We start from the raw sequence: 26610 nt of genomic DNA on the forward strand, positions 1-26610 counted from the left end.
TCCCGTGTGTTCAACAGTTGGCATAAAGTTGCCTGTAGTAACAGAATATGTGCTGGGTACATCCGTATGGGCAGCGACTTCAGAGATAGCTCCTTCTGGCACAGTCGCCTTTCCTGCAAGAGGGTCTAAAGAAGAAAATAATTCTGGTGGATTTTCATGAGAATTTAGTTCTCCTGAAGAAGAAATAGCTTCTTGTGAAGGAGAATTTATGAGGCTCCTCACTGCAGAGGAGGGAGGCCTGCCTGCGGATATTCTCCTGAGGAGCTCTTTCCTTTTCAAATTTCGATTTCTTTTGGCCTGGAATGCTCTGTGCATCGCACGAGAGCGAGGACCAAGGAACAGGTGTTTTTTTCTGGGACGTGAGGTTGGTTTAGAAGCTTCCATATTTCTAACTATACCTTCTGCATCTTCTAAAATAGTGTAGGATAAGTCTTTTGATTCCTGTTTAACCTCAGATTTAGGAGGGGTGGGGGCAGGAGGCAGGGAAGAAGAGACTGCTGCTTTGTCTTCATTTATAAGTGAGGGTTTTGTGTTGAAGGAGCTTCCCACTAACTTCCGGGGCCTCCACATCATGTGAAGCTGCCCCCCCGCTCCTGGGGACTGCCTCCTGAGTGCCTCTTCCTTGGCAGTGTTCTCCACAGCTGGCTGGGCATTCTGTTTCCTCCAATGCTTCAGTTCATTGACACTTTCTTTGATGATGACATCTGGGTCCTTGAGGAGCCAGTCCACTCCCCGCAGCCTTTCCCCTACACTCTCAGTCTTTGCCGGGCTGTTTTCCTGTGGTTGGGCAGTGTCCAACTGCTTTTCATCCTTGGCAGTGTTCTCCACAGGTGGCTGGGAATTCTGTTTCCTCCGACGTGTCAATTCTTTGACACGTTTTTTGATGATGCCATTTGGGCCCCTGAGGACCCAGTCCACTCCCTGCAGCCTTTTCCCTACACTCTCAGTCTTGGCTGGGCTGTTTTCCTGTGGTTGGGCAGTGTCCAATTGCTTTTGAAAGGCCTGCCATAATTTGTGATCCAAAGGGTCAGCACGTACAAGCCTGGCTGCTTTTTCCTTCTTTTCAACTTCATCGACTTTCTTTTTGCATTTCTGAATCTGACCATTTTTTCAGATGATAAAATCTCTGCAGTTTATTTTTATAAGGTAAATTGTTGGATTCAGGTTTAAGAAAACGGTTCCTTGTGTTTTTTTCCAAATAACCCAGGGACTTATCTCCATCTTGTAGATGTGAAAAGAGAAGTTTAATGAATGGTAAAAATGCTGTTTCTAAATCTTCTAGATTTCCCTCCGAGAAATAAGGCAGTACATAACTTAGTGCACTGACAATGTCACTTTTGTCATTAAAGTCTAGCTGTTCATCGATGAAGGCTGAGAAGCTGACACCATGTTCGTCTGAGGACGCCTTCTCTGGCTCAATAATCAGCTCGGTGCTGGTATTATTTTTCCGGGCTTGTAACACTTTCATGAACGATCCTTCTATGTTCCCTACAGCTGCTTCTTCACCTGTCAAAAAAGAAGTTTTTTTTGATAACTGAAGGCTGATGGACAGCTTTTTGCCAGTCCACAGCCACATATCCCAGTCAAATAAATTAGAAATCAGCAAACATCTGGGTGCCACTTAGAGAGGGGAAAAGAAACCTCACAACAGAAGGTGAAAAAGATATATTTTGAAAAACTGGCTATCTACTCAGAAAATCCCATGGTGTGAAATAGAGTAACAGTGTTTAGGATTATTCCACTGGTTTCCAGGGGCCAACTGCCCGGTACTCAAGAGAAGTCAAGGCTGGGAGGACAGCTGTTCCCCACTCAGCAGGATGCTCTGCAGACCCACTGTAACTCCTCACTTCCATACACCCTGCCCCGTCCTGCCTCAGACCCAGAAGAGTGCGAGGCTTCTGCTCTCTGCCTCCTCAGTGTGCTTGTGTCCTGCTCCCATCACAGGTGATCACGGCACCTGCTGCTAACAAGTCCTCATCTGGATGTGACCTTTTCCACCTACCCCCAATTCCTCGCCTTGGTCCCTGCTCCCATATATTTCAGCCCCCATAACAGAAGGCTCTATACAGAGAGAAACACCATGCGGGCAGGGATCTGGGGTGTAGGTTAAGGCATTTGCCAGGCTGTATGCTAATGTGGAATGTTCAACAAATCAATGGAATAATACTTGAAGTCCTAAAATGCAGATGGGAAAAAGCAACTGTTGTCAGATGCCTACTTTGCTTTCATTTCACTCCTAGTATCCCCAGCTTTACCTGGGGACCCATGTAAAGCTTCTGACTGTGTGAAGGTCATGTGTACTGCTGTGCAGTTGGGTCTCTCTTCCAGAAGGATTAAAAGTATTTTTGGTGGTGGGGGTTAGGGTCAGAGGAGGAGGTGAGGGTCAGAGGAAGAGATGAAGGGTCATGAGAAAGGAGGAACAAGGGCTCGCAGAGAGCCCAAAACCAGGGACAGGAGATCTAGGCCACAGCACTTCACACCTCTGATCTAGCTTTGCTCACCTGTAAAAGGAGGGAGATTAAAAATGCCTCTTCTGCCCACTTCTGGGGGAGAAGGGAGTAATATAATCAGTAAAAAAAAAAAAAAAAGTTTGGAAAATAAGCAACATTTTTATGTAAGTAGCAAAATGTTATTATTTATAATGTGCTCCAGATCATTGATAGAGACCAGTATTCAAGCTGTCTGAGCATGACAGCACACTTTGGAAGTCATCAAGTTAAATGCCAGTAAATCTAATGTATAGAAAAATTCTTGAAAGCATCTGAGTGTTTTGTGGATAGAAATGCTTGAGATTCAGAGCAAGTTCAGAGCTGGACAGTCTAAGAATAAAAGAGCCATCCCATCCACTGGAAAGGCTAGGGAGCAGCTTCTAGTTATGGAACCAGAAACTCTCAGGCTCCAAATAAAACATAAAACACCACCACTTGTATTCTTTAATGAAACTGCAAAAACAAACTAAGCAAAAATGTATTTACACCTGCCCTATAAGACAAAGGGTACGTAAGACCTAATGGATATTAAATCAGTTTACAAACTGTGATGCACTATATGAATAAGTTCTCATTTGGGGGTAACGCAGAGAGCACAGTATACAGTATGTGGCCATGAATGTTAATTCTCTTTCCGCTTCCATGACTTTCTCTTGTTCCTCTATGTATGTGGATCAGTTACATTATTAAGCTAACAATGTAACTGAGGCATTATCAGTTTAATAATGTAACTGAGAATCCGACTTTTAGCAAGGGAGTAGTTCTTAGAAATTTAGAGAATTGAAACTCTGAATGAATGAATAAAAATTCAATTACATCATTAGTTTAAAATTTTTATCATCACTGATTAAGAATAAAAATTAAAAAAATAAATAAAAACTTAAAAGTTTATCATCAGGCAATGCAGACTCACCACAATGTGTCGTGTTTGTCAGGCAGTCACTGTCACAGTGCAGCTTGACTGTCTTGCAGACAACTTCAATAGTATTTTTAAATTGGCAGAGGCAGCAGGTCCGACGGCTAGGTAAGATCCTACAAATGGAAACACAATTAAATTAGTGGTAAAGGAGTGACTTGAGTAGGGAGGCAGGCCAAGGCCACCACAGGGAAGTGCAAAAAGGAGTTCTTGGGGCACATGGCCTGGAGAATTGGACAGGGACGAGTTGGCCAACCGCTGCTCTTAACTTTTGTAAATAAATACAGAGGACAGAAGTGCCCAACAGAAGGGTAAGGATGGCAGTGGGTGTTGGTGTGCCTAGGAAGAAGGTGACGGGGATTAGAATTGGGTGACACTGATCTGTAGTTTAACTCACAAGTATCTCCTCCCAACACCAAAATATTGTCCATTAAAAAAAAGACAAGACATGATCAAATTTAAGAATTTCTGCCCTGTGAAAGACACTCTTGAGAGAATGAAAGATAAATCACAGAATACTTAGCTAATTACATATTGAATAAAGGACTTGTTTCCAGAATATATAAAGAACTCTCAAAACTCAGTAAAAATATAGACAAAAAATTCAAAAATATAAAGATGGAAAAGAAGCATGTGAAAAGATGTTTGACGTGATTAATCATTAGCGATGCTACACTGAAATGCCACTATATAATTACTAAAGTATCTAAAGTTAAAAATGATGATCATAGCAAGTGTTGGCAAAAATGTGAAGAAAATGGAACTCTCGTACACTGCTGGTAGAGATGTAAAATGGCCTGAACAACAATGGAAAATAGTTTTTTAATTTAAACATACACCTACCAATGATCCAGCCATCCTACAGGCAGGTATTTACCCAAGACAAATGGAAGTATACACACATACCTACTAGAGAGGTTAAATTTTTTCTTAAAACCTGAAACATAAGGATCAGGTGAAGCTGAGGAGCAAGTGCAACTCTCATGCACTGCCAGTGGGAATGCAAAGTGGTGCGGTCATTGTAGAAAAGTTTAGCAGCTTCTTAAAAAGGTAAACATGCACTTGGCATAGGATGCAGCAATCCCATCCTTATTTTGTCCCAAAGAAATGAAAACATATATTCACACAGAATGTATGTTTACACATACGTGAGAGTTTTTAGAGGCTTTATTCATAATAGCCAAAATACTAGAAACTATTCAAATGTTCATCCCCTGAGGAATGCATAAACAAACTGTATATCCACACAACTGGACCACTACTCAGCAATAAAGAGAAATGAACTACGGACATGTGCAACAGCATGGATGGATCTCCAGAGACTGGCTAAGTGAAAGAAGCCAAAAACAATAGGCCACATACCCTATGACTTAACTTACAAGGCATTCTGGAAAAAGGACAGTTATAGGGACAAAAATCAGACTGCTGGTTGCCAGGGCTGGTGGTGGGAGGAGAGGACTGACCTCAGAGGGACATGACGTGACTTTTGGGGCTGCAGAAGTTTTCTATTTCTCAGATGTGGGGGTGGCTATATAACTACATGTTTGTCAAAACACAGAAACTGTATATTTTAAGAGAGTGAATTACATGAAAATTATGAAACTTGTATATCAATAAACCTGATTTAAGAAAGTAATAAAACAAGCCTATAAAAAACAATCAAGCAAAAAGAAAAATCCACTTACAGTTTTTCCAATTCAAGGGACATCATGAGGATTCTTTCAATTGTTGTAAGTGAGACGTGTGTTTTTCCCAGGTCTCTGAAGGAAAAGCCCAAACAGGCATGATATAAACCCAAAGACAAAAATTCCACACTTAAAAAGATAATCAATATGTGATTATTTCAATTCTGGCTTCTTACTTGCCATAGACAATAATTCCAAGGAGCTCTTATTGAAGAAATTTAAATTTATTTGTATCATTAAATTAATGACCTTGGTGCTGACCAGGACAATTTTTTGTTTTAATCATTAGCCTACCTCTCACTCTCAACTGCATCCACCTCCCTTGATTATTATTATTATTATTTTTAATAATGTACGCCTTATTCCTTTTTGCTTTCTGGGATAAATCATATTTTTACATGTTTCATCTCTATACATGTTCTTCAACACAGTTTTCTTCCTCTGCTGGCTGTCTTACCCATATACATTCTTTCCTAATCCTTTTCTTTGCCAATAACTCCTGCCTTAATAACCCGGTTAAAATTTAAATTATGACTTTTTAGCTAAAATCCTCAATCTCTGATGAAAGTAAAAAAGAGCAAAAATCAACTCAAGAGCCACAAGACTGTTCCAATACTTACAAATATCTTAATGCTGGCAATTTAAAAAGGTAAGTGTCTTCAACTGTTGTCAAAGGATTATGACTGAGAATTCTGAAAAATGGAATCACATTAAAATTAACTGCATATTCACTAATGCCCATGAAAGTTTATATTCATTATTTTGGTATGGAACTTGAAGGTAAAAAAATTTTTTTTTTCTGAATTTACCTATAAATCACCCTTAGAATTCATAAAGCACTCTTCATTTGGGAACTACCCAGGTATCTAGATGATAAAGTGGAGAACAGAAAAAGAAGGAAAAAAAAGTAGATAGCAAAGAAAAAAGTACGCCCAAGAACTTTTATAGGTCAAAAACCCTAGAAGGGACTATGCTGGTAGGAAGCCCTTCCTCTGTAAGAGATACTATTTCTAGTGTCCTCCATAGTTCAAGGCATTTTCCTTTCATCTCTAGAAATTTTTTAAATTTCATCATTTAAACTACCCAGTTAAAGACAAAAGTAGGACCAATCCCTTGGTTCTAGAGCTGAAGAGAAGAATACAAGAGGAGCTGGGGAGACCCAGACTCCCACCGCACACTCCCGTGTGTGCTTCTATCACAGCCTTTGCTGCTGTGTATGGGATCACTGCTTACTTGTCAGTCTCCTGGACTGTCAGCTCCGTGAAAGCAGGGACTATACTTTATTGTCATTGTCATCTCTGTGCCTGACACAGAGCCTAATATTTACTAGGCACTTAATAAATGTTTGTTGAATAAATAATATTGTTTATATATCAACAAAGTGATAAATTCATTTTTTGGAACAAATTTTTATTCCAAAATGCTGGAATAGATTTTCTTCTCAATTCTTTAAAACAAACAAGAAAAAAAAAAAAACCCAAAAGAAACAGGAAGAAAGAAAAGAAAATCTGCCTTTAGGTTAATTAACTCTACTCAAGAATCATTAGTGTACTTTTACAGAATATTATAAAGATAATCACAACATCCTTTGGATTGCCAAATATCTATGATCAACATTTAATATTTAATCCTCACTGTAACCTTATGTGATAGATATTATTATCCCATTTTACAAATGAGGAAACCAAGGCACAGAGTAGTTATGTAACTTGTCCTAAGTCATCAAGCTAGTAAGAGGCAGAGCTGGAATTTGAACTCAGTTCTGACTCCAAAGCCTGTGTTTAACCTGCATTAAAAAAAAAAAAAAGACAGAGTCTGTTTAAAATAACTATTACTTTAACCTTAATTTTGAGAGCACTAAATATAGAAATATCTTTTCAAATTTCATCTCCCCACCTGGGAGAGCCTCTATGAGAATTACATTTTCTCTTATTTCTTTTCTTCAATTTAATGCAGGGGAAAATATTATTTCAACTTATAAACATCCCAGTAATATGTCATTACAGGCAACAAAATGACAACTCAAGGGGTGGCACCGTCTAGACTTTCTAGATTTGGCACAAAACAAAGGAGGACCCCAGCCCCCAACACACACCTACTGTATTCTGACAATCTTTTCAAAGTAACTGTGAATGGATTTTAGGAATACAGTATTGTTCCCAACACTAACTCTGATTCTTTCATTAACTTTTTCTGCCATTTAAGATGAACACAGAAATTCAAGAGGAACAGGCTTTGTGCCTCTTCCATGACCATCTTTTCTAACCCACCACCCATTTTCTACTTCCTTGCCCCTCTAGCTTGTTACCCTCCTGCAGAGATGCTAGCATGGCTCTCATAAGTTTTCCCGCCAATTTTCTTCCAGTATGAAAGGTTCTTGGGGACAAAGTCTTTGGCCTATTCTTCTTTGTAACCCCAGCACTTAGTGCAGGGCAGACACACAGCGCACATGGCACTCAGTGAATGTTTCTGAATAAACTCATTAATTTTTATCAACTGTGAGTCCACAATCTCCCCGTCCCCGGGTCGACTACATAACCATAAGGAAACTTAGATTCTTCTAAGGGACTCTTATTGTTATAAAATGTTTACAAAACATCATGAGTTTAAGACATGGTACTGATGCTACTAAAACCTCCTGGTGGAGGGACCTAATGAGCCCCCTCTCCGGTGCGCTGCCAAGAGAAAAACTGACCCTCTGTTCTCTTTCTGCAAGTTAGGCACCAGTAAACTAATGAAGAGGGGAGGGAGATGCCACTGGTGGGCACCTGCAGAACTGCTAATCCAGCTCAACACACCCTCAACACCTTCATTAACCCAAAGTGAACTGTGTGAAACTGGATTTCTGAACCACAAAATAGGAGAGTCTTTTCCAAACCCTGATTTAGAGGAGGCTCTTCACCTTGAGTCTAAAATCCCCTTCAGGCCACTGAACCTACCCGCTGTGATCTGCATGTGACATGGAGAAGTCACAGAATTTTCAAGATTCTGAAAAGCCCACACTTATTAGTAGTAGTCAGGAAAGAAAGTACATAGAATTAGGCTATAATGTTGTATCTTCTTTGTATTTTTCACATTAGAGCTTAACACAAACATCCACACCTCAAAGGTTCCTATTGGCCATAGATAATTCACTTCAATTTCATATTTTTGAAAAATAATGTTTTGGGTGGTTGGGGAGAGAGGTGCCCAGTGGTCGGTGTTCAGGAATTCTTTCTGCTTTACCATTTAAAAGAAGCTAATAGCTGAGGAAGCACCCATACCTTTTGCTCCCTGAAGAATTTTCCACTAAACTTAGTTCTTTGAAGCTCTGTGCTGCATACGTTTTAAGCAGTTAGGAATTTTGCACATGAGCAGGAATTAAATTCAAAAGTGGAATTTTAAGTACCATTCATGTGTTGGAGCAGCAACAATGGGATTCCATGACAATGCTAATTTGAGTGTTTCTGTTGGACGCCTTTTATTGCTCATGCCAAAGATCAGTACTAGGGAAAGCCAAGTGTTCCATATATGAGTTAGACAAGTCTCTTGCCCTCTTTGTACCTTAGTTTTCTCATTGAAAAAAAAAAAAAAAAGAATGGATCTCAAGACAGAATTTCTGGAATTCATGAGCTTATTACACCCAGCTAAACAATTACCGATAACAAAAAACATAGTTTTTACATGTATTCATCTTCTATTTTACTTACACCTTCTGTAAAAACTGCATTCCATGCCAGGCCCGGAATGTTCCAAAGCTCAGGTCTATGATTACATTACATCCAAGATTTCTACAAAAAAGAAAAAAAGGAAAAAGAAAGAAAAAGAAAAAGAAAAAAAAGACACAAGCAAAAGAAGAAAAAGGTGCTTTTTCAGAACACTATCCTTTGGCAGTAATTCTAATTTATACACAATGAAACATAACCTCATTATCCCTTCCATACACTAAAGAAATCTCCCTGTGGAAAATAGTTGCTTATGATTTATATTTTCATGATTTTATATACATGGTGCATTAGATACAAAACGGTAAATTCTCAGTAAGTATTTGTGTTAAGTGATCCTTATTTCTGTAGCGAAGGGCAGTACCACTGACATTTTGGGCCGAATAGTTCTTTGTTGTGAGAGGCTCTCTAGTACCCTGTAGGGGGTTTAGCAGCATCTCTGGCCTCTGTCCACCAGATGGCAGCAGCATACCTATAGTTCTGATAACCAGAAATGTCTCTAGACATTGCCAAATGTCATCTGAGTGCAAATCTTTGCTAGAGACAAAGAGGATTAGCTACATAATTCTAGTAGCTTTCTACAATAAGACCTTAATAATATTTCAAAATGGGTAGCAAATTAATTTTATAAAAAATTAGGTTTTATAAAAATTCCAAACACAATGAATTTATATTTGTAACTTACACAAACTCCAAAAAAGGTAGTGATTCAAATGTACCACTTTCAATAAACTGTATCTTATTGCAGGATAAATCTCTAGGAAAAGGAAAAGGAAAATATTGCCTCAATTAGTACTAGATAGCTAATTAGTAGGAATAACTAGTAGAGGTTAGAAGAATAATAATGAATAAGTCACTTCTATATAACCTCTAAACCTTATGAGCCCCTAACCCTGCTCTCAGCTGTCCTAAGAGGCTCACTTTCATGATGTTCATAAACAAAACATACACCTGTATAGATCTGGGTAGATTTTGGAGGTAACCTTTCCTCAGAGCAGAAGAATTGATTAGATAACCTATTGTGGTCTCAACAAATTCTAGATGATAAGCTCAAAGTTTTTACCTCCACATATAATTATAATGTTTAATGTGAAAAGGAATACTCTCCTATTTACACACCTCCCAGTTTAATTCTGATTTTCTATGCCAATTCAGTACCAGAAGAAATAAAAGATAGCCTTTCACATGACTTGAAAGGGATTACTCCTCTTATTAATGTGTAATTTGAACTAATTGAGTATTATACTAAAATACTGAATTTTATTTGAAACACCCACACTTGACTATAGCTGGCTATCTTACTTCCACTGATTCTTAGTCTCTCCTTTCTACTGGGTGGGTGTAACTGTCTTCTGACTGGTGTTTGCACCTGTAGTCTCTTCCTTTCTCAGCCATCCTGTACGGTCACCAGATTAACTCTCCCGAAGTGGTTCTCACTTGGGAACTTACTTAAGAAATGCTCAGCTCTGCTCTGGACCAACTGAACCAGCAACTGTGGGGCACAACTTGTGCTTTAACAAGCCCTCCAAGTGACTGATTCTGCTGCAGGCTTGAGTCTTGTCCGAGAGCACTGCTGTGGGAATGGGGCAGCCTGGCCTGCTACCCTCGGCGTGGCCTTTGAAGCCCTAGATGACCTGGCCCTAATCTCCTACTCTTCCTACTTGTACTCGCCAGGTACTCAAAGCATGTTTCCTGTGTTTTGCCTCTCTCCTACCTTCTTTTTGCAAATTTATTCTTCCCAAGTCTGTCTGATGTTACGCAATGGTCATTTAAGGTCCCGTTCAAACAGCACTGCTCTAATAACATTTTCCCTGATCCAATTTGGAGACTTTCTTCCCTATTCTGAGCTCCAAAACCAACTTACAGCTCTCATTGCCCCTCTTTACTTCTTTCTTTCTTATATAGCTATTCTTGCAGCCCATTTCCTCTTGAATGTATGGACTAGACCTGCTCATGCGCATTGTCTATCATGTTTAAAGCCAATGCATGGACATAAAGCAAAGTCAGACAGTTTTAAAAATAAACAATTAGCTGGGGAGTGAACAGAAGGAGGAAAACAACTGTTTTAAAAGAAACGTAGGTCTGTTACCTCATCGCTCCCTTTTCCACGCCTCTGCAGCACCCTGTCATCCACTCAGTGCTTGTGTATGATGGTTTGAGCTTATGTTTATTTTCCCGGTGAGATCAGGAGTTGCTAGAAGGAACTCTCTTACCCATCTTTGTGTTTACAACACTAGGCACAGTGCTCAGCATATTCTTTTCTACTGATTGGTATTTTTTAAAATGAGTGAGAATAACTTGTGCTAACATGAAATAACACACTAAGAAAGTATTTCATAGTAGAAGTAATTAAAGGCCTAATCCACTGAGCAGTCATCTCACTTATTTTTCTCCAAACTGTGTTTCTAAGGTTTGGAGCCCAGATGACAGAGGGACCCAAGAAGACTAATACAAAAGTGGTTGTCCCTTAAGGCTTGGATGGTTTGATAGTTAAAAAGGCTGTTTTTAGGGTCCTGTGAGGCTCCTTATACCCACTTCCCTCAGCCTTCTACATTTGCAAGAAGAATCTCTTTGCTAAAGAGCATCATTAGTTAATTAATGACATACACAGCTCTGGATGCCACGGACAAAGGATAAAAATTGATCTTTTATAGCAAAGAACACAGAATCTCCCTATCTCTAAATTAACAAAAATACTATGCAAGCATTTCTTTCCTTGTATAACGAGGCTGGGGAGTTTTTTATTTTGTAATTAGTGAAGTTAGGGGCATTTCTAATATGCTTATTTGGTGTAAACATTTATAACTATACCACTTGAACCATCATCTTAAACATTTTTAATATTGGTATTTTAACAATTCCTGCATTGAATCCTTAATACCAGTCTGTTCTCTTGGTAACTTGGTATGTCCTGGACAATACTGTTTACATAATTCATCTGCTTAAATATTTAATATTTAAACATTAGATTAATTTAGATTAAAATTATGAGTCAATGGCATTCATATTAATGTAAGTGTTCTATATTTTTTGGTCCTGTAGGTGATAATTGGAGCTTAACCTCAATTCCTCTCATTCCACTAAACCACCTTTTCCACACCTTTTCTGTGAAGGCCACATACAGTCTCTGTTGTGTGTTTTCCTTTGGTTTTCCCTGTTTTCCCACTTACAGCCCTTTAAACATCATCCTTAACTTGTGTGCTGTGTAAACACGGATCATGGGCTGGATCTGATCCACAGGCCATAAAGGTTCATGTAGGTGTCTGTAATTGCTCAGACCTCATTACCACTTTTCCTCTACAACTAAAAGCTGTTTTTCTATCTATATCTTGTCTATATAAATTTAAAAATTAAAAATGAATAGGAGGTATTTGATGCTAGAGATGGGCTGGGGCCCTACACAGACTGAGAGAATTACAGGATTTTATTGCTGGAAAAAACTGTAGAGATTATCTAATTTGAACCCCTTAATTACTTAATAGACAATGTAACTAAGAACTCATAAATAAATGATTAACTAAGTAACTTACAAATACCGGAGGGCTAGCAAGCCTTTAAATGAATCCTTATGTAACTCAGTCAAAGAATTATCTCTGAGAATCCTGAAAAATGAAAAGGTTATTTTTGGATCAAAATGCAAAACAACTACAATTATTTACTACATAGGACTAACTCCTACATGCAGGGGAAACCTGGGTAATGGTACCACCCAAATACCCTAATTCTTATTCAATTTAGAGATGGTGATCTCTGCTCTGTTTTCATTTAATCATTTCTTCTCATGTCTTCCTTTGTGTCCATCTCTCTCCATCACACACACACACACGTGCACACACATGCACACTCCTATCCACCCTTCCTCACATCATATATTTAATGCCTACTCTTCAGATCACAAGTCCTTGGTTAGAACCCAGTGCTGGGTAGCACTAATGTTGCAGAGCTGCCATTCTTTTCGCTTTTCCCAAACCATATCTGGAAGTCCCAGACAGAACTATATTAGGGCTGCAAATGAAGCCATTTGATTTTTCCTCCCATTGAAAATTTTTTTTGAAAATTAAAATGTGCATAGAATATACATAATTGTTCACTTTAACAATTAGAAAAGAAATCCCCATGTAACACCATTCACGTCAAGAGAGAAAACCGTCAGCATCCTGGCAGCCCCCGCTGTGCTCCTTTCCAGTTACAACCCTCTCCCTAGAGGGAACCACTATCCTGACTTTAATACTGATTTCCTTGCTCTTTAAATGTAGTTTTGCCTTTTATACATCAGCTGCAACCAACATAATTTTGCTTCTTGAACTTTATGTAAGTGGAATCATATATGTATTCTCTACATTCTTTCATTCAACAATACTTTGTAAATTTACTTTTGCATGTAGCATGTAGTGTTGCATGTCTAGCTACATGTGGCTACCGAATACCTGAGAGTGGCTAATGTGACTAAGGAGTTGAATTCTAATTAATTTAAATTACTTTTAAAATTGAAATTTAAAAACTGATAGTGTAATTATTGGAAAATGTTAAGTATGTTTGCAACAATTTCAGTATGTGATACAACTTTTCAATTGTAAATCTTATGAAATCTAAATACACATAAAATTTAGCAACCAAATTGAGATTTCCAAGAGTTAGCATGGACAAAAACTATGTAGGCTCTCTCATTAATTTTTATACTGATTACATGTAGATATGACAATACTTTGGATATTTTTGAAGACTTAATACAAAAACATGATAGATATCTTATCAACAACGTATATAATGTTTACATGTTGAAATGATAGTATTTGTGATATAAGGGTTAACTAAATATATTAATATTTATTTCATCTGTTTCTTGTTACTTTTAAGTGGCTACCAGAAGCTGTAAGGTGACTTCTGTGGCTGGCATCACGTTTCTGATGGAGTGCATGACTTCCAAGTGTGGGACTAACCGCACTCTATTGACTCAACTACTGGTGGATACTGAGATTTTCTAGTCTTTACTTACTAAAAACAATGCTGCTTTGAACAGTCTTGTATTTGTATCCTGATACATATTTGCCTGAGTTTCTCTAGGAGGTAACAGGGATACAAAATTGTACTTCTAAGAAGTTGTGCTATTTCAAGTTGGCAGACTGAAACATGTCAAGCCTCTACTCCTTCAACTTCCACCAAAATCCCTAAGAATGATAGAAAAGATATAATTTTAAAACTACAACCTTAGCTCAAAGCAAGCAGCTCTACAAATGCTCCCCGACCAGAAATGTCCTGTAGCTGCCTACAGGGTGATTATTTGGGATGGTGTGGTAGGAGCAACCTGCAGCACATCAACCCCGCATCTTTGCTCCTTGATCCAGGCAGCAAAAAAAAAAAAAAAAGAAAAAGAAAAAAAAAAGATTCTTCCTCTAGGTTGGAGCAACTAGTGTTAGAAAAAGGGCAAAGTCCCAGAACGCTGGAGGAAGGCCATGCACTCCCTCACTAGCCAGCAGAAGGCTCCTTCCACTTCTTGCCTACTCTCAGGAGAACCCATTGAGAGTAACCAGCCTCAGCAGCTCACTTCACTTCTCCCATAAAGCTGGAACACAGAAGCAGCAGAATCTCAACTACAAAGATAAACTGTACTCAGAAATGACCAATGGGACAAAGTCAACTCTACTAAGGACAGAAAACAAAAACAAACATAAGAGCTTATAGCCCACTCATCAGAGTTAACACAAGAGGACTTTAGAACAGCATAATTAGTATCCCCAGGCAGATGTAAACAGACAGTGCATCCGTTGCAAACAATCAACTCAAGAATATATGAACGAAAAGTTCACATTAATTAAAAACAAACAAACAAAAAAAACTCAGTACATGAGCAGCAGAAATGACAGTTAAAGAACAAATTAGAAAACTGAGAGATCCAGCCAATGACCTCTCCAGAAGGCAGAATGAAGGGGGCAGGAAGGATTCACACTCACGCCTGCCTCCTGGGTCTGCCCGAGGACTGCTAAGGCCTTTGCTCTGCCTAGTCTCACAACAAAGACTAGGAACACGCTGCGGGAGAGAGGAGGTGCTATTTTGCACCAGTTTCTTTTCTTTTTTCTTGTTTTGCACCTGTTTCTTGAACCTGCTAAGGAGGAAGGCCCATAACCAGTGCCTCCAAGAGTTGGAGGGAGGGAGTGGTAGAGAGCCAGCACACAAGAAACTCTGTGAGATGGTAAAGGTAACTTTCTCTTGTCTCAAAGAATACCCTTCCTGGCAGGAAGTATTAACAGTTGTACATCCTTCAGTAGCCTTGGGGATCTGAGCACATGCTATGTTGCCCTGTGAAACTATTTCCACTAAGTTCTGCATTTAAAATGTTCTGTTTTTCTCTCACAGTGTCTTTTGGTCACATTTATATTAATACCACCTCATACCTTAATTCCATCTCATAGATTATTCACTTACAGCTTATGAGAATTAACATGTTACTATCTGGAAACTGTGTGGCTGAAATCAAGGGCAGTTCTGTTACAAGATGGCTCATATTATACAGGATATAGTTCCACACATTTTCAAAAGACCATTAAAACAAAAACACAAAAAACTTAAATTCCCACAAAGAACTCTTGGAGCCCTGTGAATGCCTCAAAGACCCTGACCTCCATTTGAAACTGACCACGTTAGAAGGAACAGCAGAGATGGTCAGAAGATATGTGAAGGGGGAGTGGTCAACAGGTGGTGCTATGGCTGTTTTCTCACCTCTATTAAGTGGTTAAGTTTCATATTTCCATGGAAATGATCCAAAAAGAAAATAAAAATCAGTACATCCAATGTCATTTATAGTAACTCTTTTCATAACTTAAAAAGTTGGAAAAAACTCTACTTCCCTACATCACGTAACAAAACTGTATGTGAACACCACAGATGACATACAAAGGTCATAGGGAACAATGATACATGAAAAAAATCAAGACAAAAATGAAACTCACATATACTAATTATAACTTTAAACGCTGACAAGGATTCATAAGCCAGCAGAGACAGGGCTGACCCTCAGCTGTTGATGGCAGTGTCTTCTGATTGGCTGATGCCCATGTCAGACTGGCTAGAGTCTGAGTATCATAGAAGGACGGGGAGTAACCAAAGAGTATGTCTTTAAAATTAATGGTTTCTTTGTATCAAGCTGTTTGGATGACAGGATAGTAAAATTTTTAAAAAGAACAATACATTCCACCTAGAAGTAAAGTTTAGAGGATGGGTCAGTCACCAAAAAATTACCCCAAAAAGGAGCTTCAAATAAGCAACTAACTGAAATAAAATATACTGATCTCATTTTCACTAAACAAAAAATTTTAAATTATAGGGAATTGGAGTTAAAGCCAGATCTAAAACTTCCTCACACCAGGAAAATATCAAAACCAGGCACGAACTAACATTTAAGAAACATCCATGTTTAACTTCTGACCAGGGTTCTGGTCTAAGGCAACCTTCTGAATTTCACATTTATTCTTGATATCATATTTTTGACAATTATCCTTATCTCTACCTCTGTAACTTCTAGGAAACTGAGGGGGCTCAGGGTTTGTTTGTTTGACTTAACATATAATGCAAACAGTAGACCATTCTGAAAGTGATTTACTCTCCTTCCTCTGCTTTCTTTCTCTCCAAAGCACACATCAGTACTTGATATTATATCTATCTATTATATTTATATATTTATTTTTATGTATTTTTAACCCCCTGAGAACTGTGCTATTTGGTCGCTTGTTCTTGAGCCTGTATCCCTGGCATGTAAATCAGTCCGTGGAACACAGTGGATCCTCCATAAATATTTGTTGGATGAATTCAGAAAGCGACAGTTTCTATCAGATACTGTTATTCAGAACAAATCCTCCATTTATTATCTACTTATAAGTATAGCATTACAGAAATGTCTTTCTTTGCCTGTACATTTATGACTCAATCTTTTGAGACAAGAATCCTTTGAGAATTTTGTAAAAGCAATGGCCCTTTTCCCTAGAAAACTGCACTTTCTTCAATACATGCAAAAATGTGCATGCAACTTCCATTTGTGGATCATCCTTTTAGGGCAGAGGTCTGAGAACAGAGTGGACTGAATTCAGAGGCCCAAACTTGGAAGGGAAAAAAAATTACATCTCCATTTTCCCAAATATCTAACTAAAATTAGCAATTCCTTCCATATGAGCCCAGGCAACAAACCATAGATCAGCAGTACAGCTAACTTGGTTCCCAACAGAAGTCACAGATCATCCCATATCATGTTTGTTGCAGCTATCTCAAAGTATCATTTATTCTCACCACTATCTTGGAATTATAATAGTTATTAGACTTACCATTATTCTTGTTATTTAATGTGTTGAGAAGCATATTTATTACTGTATCACTAATTTAAAAAATATTCTGAAAATGATTTCAATGTAACTGGTTTCCTTTGTTTTTCTATATATATTAATTTATTTTACATTTAATAACATTATCCTAAGAACATAAGCTTCTGCAGATCACCAAAGAGATATATGTGGTGGGGGTGGGAGATTAAGAAATCCTGCCCTCGGGAACCACTGACCCGAAGTTAGGAACTTCTGCTTATAAGGTACAAAACTCAAGTTGACTTAGAAATCTTCAAACCTTACCACACTCATAGTTTATCAACTCTGAAACACATGCTTTATAAAAATTAGTTTAATTTATTTTCTTAATATGTAATATATATTCACATGGCTCAAAATTCCAAAGGTATATATATAGTACATGATCTAAAGTTTTCCCCTTACCTCTGTCCCTCAGTCTACCATTCCCTTTTCCTCCCCAGAGAAAACTAATATTATCTATTTCTTGTGCCAAGTGACTTTCATTTTTCTAACAAGCTTGGGAAATAAAATCTCTAAGTTAAATACTATCATGAGAAATATAAACCACATATAGTATTTAAGAAATCTGTAAACTAAAAAAGACTGCCTGGATCTACCATTTTTTCTTATCAGTAACGTATCAGATTAAGGGGGCATCTCTTTAAGGGTAGTCAAAATCCCTACTTTTAGATTACTATGACTGTTACACCTTCTATTATTAATTTGGGAGTCATATTTATGATTTGTCTATTCTAGTTGAACAAATAATACAAACTGCCATGAAAAATGCCAGTTAATTGCTTTGAATGTAATTTTTCCCCTAAAATCACTTATGTTATCTAATCTGACTTACATACAAATCAATTAAAAAACAAAACAGATAAATGGGTAAAGGACAGACAATTCAGAGATGAAATACAAATGTTCAACAAACATATAAAGATATTTAAATTCACAGGTACTCAGAAAAATTCAAATTCAAATGGAACCCCTTTTATTCACCCTTCAGATCAGCCAAAAACATGGAGAATATCCAGCAGTGGAAGGCTGTGGGGAAACAAAGGCTGTCAGGGAGTGCTGACTGGAGTGTAAACTGGCACGACCTGTTTGAGGGCAATTAAAAGTTTATATCTACATAGTCTTGACCCCAAGGATCCCATTTCTAGGTATCTATTCTACAGAAATACCTGACAGGCTCACAAAGATGCACGTACAAGGATGTTCATTGCAGCAATGTTTGTAACAAGAAAACTGGACATAATCTAAACTCCTTTCAATAGGGGTATTATTAAACTGATACGTCCATACTATGGAATATCATGCAGGAGTTTAAATGAACGCGGCAACCCTCTACATACTGGGAAGGAAAGAAATCTAAGACGTACCGTGAAGTTAAAGAATCAAGTTGCAGGTTGTTATCATTTATGTAAAAAAGGATAAGAAAGTCACACAACGAACTTATTTTGTTATCTGTAAATATGTATGTAGACAAATACATGGAAAAGATTCTGGAAGGACTGTTTTACTAAACTCAGAATTGTGTGGGTGGGGGATTAAGGCACAAGGAGGGTTTTCACTATACCTGTTATTTCATTTTTTTTTTTTTTATTGAGAATATAATCATGTATTACTTGTATAATGGAAAATAAGTTTAAATTGGTTCTTGCTTATCTGAATGAGGGCCTACCAAGTTGCATTTTTAAATAAACATAGAATTTCAGTCAATAGGTTGGTTTGGAATATGAACGGAGAAATATCTTTTAACACAGCTGTTGACCTCGGAATTCTGGACCAAGAAGAATCTGACAAGGCAGTTAGTGTTTTGTATGCATATTTAGAGAGAATATACTCACAGTTTCTCAGTCCACCGGTAAGGCTTCCAAGCATTTTCATCAATGTAAGAAATAGAGTTTCCTTGGAAATCTCTGTGAAGAAACACAGTTCATAACCTTAAATAGGTAGGAAGAGAATGAGGAGAGTAAGTGAAAGAATCATGGCAACCTTGTGGGGAATACTCAAATGCAGAAAAGACCAGCTTTCTAACTCCCACAGCTTCTCAGCTTCTCAGCTTCCCAGTGGGCACAATTCATAAACATATAATGTGAGGCCACTGGCAAGCAATGTGGCATCTCCTCAGAACCTAAACTTCCCATCTGTCCAATTTCTTGGATATATATTGCCAATTATTTTGAATGTAAGTTTTTTTTTCTCCCCAAATCACTTACATGTCTAAAATGACCCCTACAAATCAATGATAAAAATGGCAAAAATGTATCATTATCAGCAAATAAAGAAACCTTATGCCAGGTAACACCAAAGCTTTGGCTCAGTGCCCTCTAACTCTCTCCAGGTATTGGAAGGATAAGGACAGTTAGAAATTAGAGATTAAAATGCAAATACCTCTTAGACATATTGCATAAGGAAAAGCACAGATCACTGAACAAGGAGTAAAGTTATTACCTCATTAGGGGAAAGAATGCAAAGGAAAGAGCCTGGAAGGAAGGACACACATCAAAACAGTAACATAGTTATCTTATGGGTGGGAGGGAGGGTGGGGAGAGAATTTCACATTTTAGCCTGTATATACTTCTATGACACTTTCTTTTACACAGTGAGAATGTACCCACGAATTACACATGTTTAAAAGAAGCTGTTAAATGCCTGAGGTTCAGTATCAACCACTGACTGTGGATGACTTTGAACCTTTACCTTTAGCTTTGTCCTCTTCCCTCAGCAACGACGATTTAGTTTATATGCACATTTTTCAGGGGGATCAGACAGATACCTGTCTGTCCACCTGCCTACGGGACATTTCCACTCAAACAGAAGCCTTCTGGTTGCTTTATGTTCATCAATAAAACTGAACTCATCTCCCTCAAACTGGCTCTCCTTCCCAACTGTATGTCCACCTGTTGTACCACCATCCTTCTCCTCATCAACATATTTGATTTTTCTCTTTCCTGTACACCTCATCCCCCGACTCTAGGCAGTTACTAAATCTTGTTGGTTTCCCTTTGTCGTGCTCTCAGGATCTCCCTTCTACTACTGTCACAACCACGCTAATCCAGCCCGTTCTCGCTTTCCTCCTAGGTTTTGCTACAGCATTCTGTTTGGTCTCCCTGAATCCAACCTTCCTCTCTAGATCACACTACATATGGAATCTAAAATAAGCTTCTTCTTTTCATCATTTCTCTCTTTTCCTTGAAAACTTTCAATGGCTCCCCGTATCTTACAGCATATTTTTCAAACCCCCATTTGTGACAGTCAAGGTTTTTCATAAGCATATCTTTCATTGCTGCCTAACCCCATTCTTCACAGCTAGACTGATCTCTTAAATCCTGATGATTCCTGCAGCCACGCCTTTCCCTAGACTGTACTCCCTAGTTTTACTCTAACAAATCACAGCCAGTCTTAAAGTTCCAGTGAAAGTTTTAGCTTATCCATACAATTTCCCCTGACCTCCACACCCCAGTGATTCCAGGTTCTGGTTAATTACAGCACCTCTCTGTATCTTTTAATACTCAATTACACATCACCTCCCTTTTAAGGCATATTCCCTTTCTTCCCACCTATCACTGTCATGTTCTGGAGACAATGCCATACTTCTGTGGCTCCCCCAGTACTTAGCCTTGGGATGGGCATAAGATGGGTGCTATACAAAGAAATCCAGGGGGCAAAGATGAGTTCTCGATATAACTGAGGGATCGAATAATAAATATGGCTAACACTCAGATATATGCTAGGCACTGATGTAAAAGCTTTACATGTATTAACTCATCTAAATCTCACAATAATCCCATGAGATGGTGACTATGATAATCCCCATTTTCCAGATGAGGAAACTGAGTCACAAAGCTAATAAATGGCAGACCTGGATTCAAACCCAGGTAGTCTGACTCCAGAATCTCTACTCTTAACCACTTTTTTGTATTACCACCAATGAGATGGGGAGAGGGACGTGTTGCTGTAACGAGGATGGAGCAAAAATGGGAGAAGATAAGATGTTAAGAAATTAAATAATGAAGTCAAAAATGGAGAAGGAAAAAGAATAAGGGCAGTTATAAGTAAAAGACTGAAGAAGGAATGATAGTAAGAAGGCAAATGAAGATAAGAAATCACTTATAAGACAAACAAAAGGTAAAAACAGTCAGTCAACGTGAGCTGGAGAGATGAGGAAGACCCAGGAAGACCTCAAAGAAAGGCTGCCAGGTCAGGCAGGATGCAGAGAAAAAAACGAGGAAAAGCAATTCTTACAGGACAGTCAAGGTGCCATTGTAGCTGTTGGGCTTTGGCATGGGCACTCTGCGAAGCCTCTCCTTTGGGCTGAGACCAACGCAGGACAAGGTCTCATTACTGCAGATGCAGAGCTCACAGATGTTCACAGCTGTAGAAGCGCTCTGTTCCGGTTGCTCCTTTTCTGAGGTGTATGTTATAGAAGGCACCACCAAAGGCTCCGTTGAAGTAGGTGTCTTCGGTGACCCTGGGTGCCGAGTTATGGTAACGTCCTGGTCTACAGGTGGAACTGTGACTCGAGTCAGGTCTGGGTGTGCAAGTGCCACCTCAGGAGAAGGAGCTGTAGTCTTCTGGAGGACTGTAGAATGTCCAGCCTCTGTAGCAGGTTCTGGAGTTACGGTGATCTCCAGGTCTATATGATGAGGTGTGACGCTGGGCGGTGCTGGGTGTTGACCTTGACCCTTACTTGGAGTTGGAACGGTCACCTCCTGATGGGGTGGATATTGAGAGACAACCTCCTTAGGTGGCTCAGGAGGCTGCGTTGGGGTCTCCTGCCTTGTTTGAGAAGGTTCAGTGTTCACACTGGATGCTCCAGTTACAGTAACTTCCAGGTCTACAGTGTGAACTGAGACTGGAGCGACGCTTGAAGGGGCAAGTGTCATCTCAGAGTGTTTTGAAGGGGGAGATGTGGAATGTTCAGCCTCCGTAGTAGGTTCTGAAGTTATAGTAAGCCCCAGGTCCAAAGGTTTATCAGTGACACCGGGCGAGTTGGAATGCTGAGCTTGATTCTGTCCTGGTGTTCCAACTGTCATCTCAACCTCTTTAGGTGGCTCTGGAGGCTGAGCTGGGGCCTCCTCCGGGACCAAAGAAAGCCCCGGCCCCTTGAGGTGATCTGGAGTCTGAGCTGCGGTCTCTTGTTGGCCTAGAGAAGATTCAGCCTTCCCAGGGGGCTCCGTAGACAGAGAAAGAGGCTTGGACTGGATTGGAGAAAACTCAGCCTGTTCGGGGGAAACGGGAAAATGAGCAGAGCCCTCTTGCTGCTCTGAAGAACTTTCAGCCTCCTTAGCAGGCTCTGGAGTGATGACAACTGCGAGATCCAGGGGTTTACCTGTGGTACCAGGCATCACTGGACGCTGAGCTTCTCCTGGACCCGCAGATGAGAACGTCACCTCGTTACGGATTGGAGGCTGAGCTGTGGCAGCTGTAGAGGTCTCTGGAGGCTGAGTTGGAGGCTCAAGCTGGACTGGAGAAGGTTCACCACTTCCCGAGGGGGCTGGAGGCTGATCCGGAGCCTCCTGCTGGACTAATAATGGTTCCAGTTGCTCAGGGGACCCTGCAGACTGAGCTGAGGCCTCTTGTTGGGGCGGAGAGGTTTCAGATTCACTTGTGGGCCCTGGAGTTATGGTGAGTGCAAGGTCCACAGGTTTAACAGTGACACTGGGCCTCTGCAGAAACTGAGCTTGATCCTGGCCTGGAGGAGAAGCTGCTGTCACATCATGCTCTTGAGGATGAGCTGGAGAGGGTTCGGCCTCAGCAGGAGACTCTGGACGCTGAGCTGTGCTTTCCTGCTGGGTTGCGGAAGGCTCTATCTCTGCTGGAGACTGAGCTGGGCTCTCCTGCTGGGTGGCTGGTTTCACCACCTCAGGATGCTCTGTGGGCTGAGCTGGGCTCTCCTGCTGGTTTGAAAAGGGTACAACTTCCTCATTAGGCTCATAAGGCTGAGCCAGTTGTCCCTCTCCACCCGGAGAAGGCTCAGCTTCCTCAGGAGGCTCTGGAGGCGGACCTGTGGCATCCTGCAGGGTTGGAGAAGGTTCTGCCTCCACAGAATACTCAAGAGGCTGAGGCAGGGCCTCCTGCTGGGCTGTGGTAAACTCGCCTTCCTTAGCAGGCTCTGGAGTGACCGTAAGTTCCAAATCCACCGGTTTAAGTGTAACACTGGATGGGTTGGAGTGAGCTGGATACTTACTTCCTGGTTGAGCCGCTGCCTCATCACTCACTGGAAACTGAGGTACATTCTCACCAGGGAACCCTGGAACTTGCGATGGGGACTCTTGGTGGAGTAGGGCAGATTCATACTCAGGGCTCTCTGGAGGCTGAGACAGAGCTTCCTCCTGGGCTGGAGGAGGTTCCACCTCCTCAGGGCTCTCTAGAAGCTGAGACGGAGCTTCCTCCTGGACTGGAGGAGGTTCTACCTCCTCAGGGCTCTCTGGAGGCTGAGAAGGGACCTCCTGCTGAACTGGAGAAGTTTCAACCACATTAGTGACCTCTGGAGTTATAGTAAGTGCCAGATCCACAGGGTTAACAGTGACATCGTGCAGGTTTGATTGCTGAGCTTCATTCTGGTTGGGAACATTTACCTTATGATGTCTTAATGGCTCAACTAAAACCTCCTGAAGTCCTCCCTCCGCCTGAGGGACTGAAGTGCCTACTTCCTCAGGGGCCTCTGAAGGCTGGGACAGAGCCCCCTGCTGAAGTGGAGGTAGTTCTATCTCTTCAGTGGTCTCTGGACGCTGAGCCTGGGCCTCTGCCTGGGACAGAAAAGATTCACCCTTCTCAGGGGTCTGCAAATTTTGAGCAGGAGCCTCTTGCTGGAGTGAAGAGTCAACCTCCTCAGTGAGCTCTGGATGATGAGTCTGGGCCTCCTGCAGGGATGAGGGAATTTCAGCCTCCTCAAAGGGCTCTGGAGGCTGATCTGGGCTTCCCAGAAGATCCAAAAGTAGGTTCTCCTCAGGATTAATGACATCCATACTGGAATCCAAATAACCATTCTGTAACTGTTTGTCTAGATCCTGAGGTTTTTTCCCCACATGGCCTGTAGTTCCAATAACAATTTTCGCAAGTCGTCGATGCTGAACTAAATCTTTCTTCAGGTTAGGGGGTGAAACAATAAACTCTGTTGGTCTGGAACTCTTACTACCTAGCGGTGGAATAAGTATTTGAAATGACTGGTGATCTTCATCTTGATCCACGTCTGTAGCTTTCACGTTATTACCTTTAGGTCGAGACAGAGCTGGGGCCTGATTCTGATCCCAGTCTAGCACTGGAAACTCCTCTGGGATCTTTTGATACTGGGTTAGGTGGTCATTCCCATCTTGCTGTGGAACAGCAACATCTTGATACAGCCTTGCAGGCAGCTCTCCATGTGAATCTGTGTCCAGGTATGGAAGCAATGTCTCGGCTAACATCTGCGTGACATAATTAAAGTCCCCCGACTCTGAGTCGGGGGTCAGCTGGACAGAGCCCAGGGACCGTCTCAGGGGCCATCCCTGGACCAGAAGCCAGAGTGGTTGCCAAGCAAAGAGCTGCAGCAACCACAAATACTGGGGAAACATCATCCAAAAACGATTCGGGCACAGCGACACAGGCCAGTAGGGCAATGGCTAGGAACGCTGAACAGACACCGAAGCGAAATGGCAGCCTGGCTACACATGCGCCCCTTCCCCTGCCTCATGCCCCACCCTTTAGTGACACCTCCTCTATTAGGTCACAGTGGAGATCTAACCAGAGTGAGGCTTTTCCCCAGGGCCCAAGCCATCCTTCCCCCAGCAAAGGTGACACATACCTCCTGCCTCTCTCCAACCCCAGCCTGGCCCCCCGAACAATGAGGCAGGATTTGGTTTGCAGACCAGAGTGGCCCTGGACTCCAGCAGTGCAGGGGTGGGGGTGAGGAGGTGCACAGCTTCCCAAGGAAGTCACAGGGCCCGGCCTTCTGGGAAATTCAAAAGTGCTAGTCCAGTTCTGGCCATCTGAACTCCTCCTCCTCAAAGCTGACATCTGAGAGACATTCTCTCTCTCCTTGGCCGCACTGCTTCCAAGAAAAGTAGCTGACCTACAAAATGAGCATCAGTTAGGGTGGCAGGAGGGGAATACACTTTACAGTTAGTTATTCTAAAATGTTGCCATGTCCTCTAAACTCTCAGGATCCATGTCTGATTATAAACTTCACCACTCTATTACTAGGGGTTACCACTGAATCAGTGATGACTTCAAAATTTCTGCAGGAAGGGTGCTGGAGCGGATGAGCAATTCATTCTGGGAAAGAGAGTCAGAAACCAAGCGAACAGCCCTTTACATTAGCGTGGGAAAATTTCCCCATCCCACCTTGTTTCAGCACAGCCATTAGTCTAGAAACAATTACAATGCCCCTTTTCAGAGGTCTACCCTGGGTGCACACATGGGGAAGACACCTAGGATGTTAAAGTCAGCATGTTCAGGGGAGGTATAGCTCCATGATTAGTGTGTACCTAGCACACACAAGGTCCTGGATTCAATCCCCAGTATCTCTATTAAAAATAAACAAACAGTGGTGAAAGGGGTGGGAAGGGATAAATTGGGAGTTGGAGATTTATAGATACTAAGTACTATATAGAAAATAGATAAACAAGTTTATACTGTACAGCACAGGGAACTATATTCAGTATCTTCTAGTAACTTATGGTTAAAAAGAATATGAAAACGAATATATGTTATGTTCCTATATGACTGAAGTATTGTGCTGTACACCAGAAACTGACACAACACTGTAAACTGACTATATTTCAATAAAAATATTTTTTTAAGAAATAGAATATAAGCAAATAAATAAAAACCTCATTACCTCCTCCTTCTAGAAAAATAGTCAGCATGTTAAATAATTTTCTTGAAATACTGCAACTAGCACCCAGTTTACTTCCTTCACAGCCCTTATAATCATCTCTTTCATTTTAGTCCTTTTAAATTGTCTGGCACACCCTCTGGCCACTAAACTCCATGGAGAAGGAGTTTCATCTTATTCCCAGTGTCAAGCACATAATGGTTTTTAAATGGAATTGATTCCAAGATTGGCCAATGAGGAATGGGTCTGTTGTTATAATCGGCTTTCTGAAAACTTTAGCATCGATACTGAATCCCTTCCTCTCACATTTCACAAGAAGCTAGATTTCTTAAAGTCCAAACATGGATATGACTGAAGTGCCCCTGATTTAAACTGAATTCAAAATAATTTGATATAAATTGAATTAAAATAATTATCTTGTACATAAAAAACTTCAAATACTTTTCCAAAATGTAACCATCTTTTCTTTCTCTACTTTCTTCCCTTCATAACAAATTTGGTAATGCTGGGGTGAGTTAAATAATTAGAAATCTAGCTGCAAATTAAGTTCTCAATGACATGAAACACATTTTTACTCCTTAAAAAAAAACTTACATGCAGTATATTAATATTTTCTTTTAGAAATTACTTTGACAACTTAATCCCTAATTCAGGGTATC

General features: G+C 40.4%; 2 protein-coding genes across 6 annotated transcripts in view; both read right to left on the bottom strand.

Moving 5' to 3' along the window:
* LOC102522352 (leucine-rich repeat-containing protein 37A-like) overlaps positions 1-1068 on the bottom strand; it is a 24362-nt gene extending 23294 nt beyond the window's left edge. The window contains 1 exon segment of the mRNA XM_032457761.1: positions 1-1068. Within this exon segment, the coding sequence (XP_032313652.1) occupies positions 1-573 (573 nt within the window). The 5' untranslated portion in view covers positions 574-1068.
* Positions 1034-25062, bottom strand: LOC102522098 (leucine-rich repeat-containing protein 37B). 5 transcript variants are annotated; one of them, XM_032457759.1, is made up of 10 exons: positions 24920-25055; positions 21379-24542; positions 18978-19049; positions 12325-12396; positions 9480-9551; positions 8780-8860; positions 5711-5782; positions 5091-5165; positions 3403-3521; positions 1034-1506 (listed from the first exon to the last, which is right to left on the bottom strand). In XM_032457759.1, exons 2-10 carry the CDS (start codon positions 24540-24542, stop codon positions 1070-1072), a joined length of 4164 nt encoding a protein of 1387 aa, XP_032313650.1. In that variant the 5' UTR covers positions 24920-25055; the 3' UTR covers positions 1034-1069. The 5 variants fall into 5 exon arrangements, with proteins under 5 accessions (XP_032313650.1, XP_032313645.1, XP_032313646.1 ...); XM_032457754.1 differs by having other exon boundaries at positions 21379-25062; XM_032457755.1 differs by lacking the exon at positions 12325-12396 and having other exon boundaries at positions 21379-25062.
* Positions 25063-26610: the final 1548 nt, after the last annotated feature.

The sequence above is a fragment of the Camelus ferus genome, chromosome 16 (assembly GCF_009834535.1).
Source record: "Camelus ferus isolate YT-003-E chromosome 16, BCGSAC_Cfer_1.0, whole genome shotgun sequence".
NCBI classification, from domain to species: Eukaryota; Metazoa; Chordata; class Mammalia; order Artiodactyla; family Camelidae; genus Camelus; species Camelus ferus.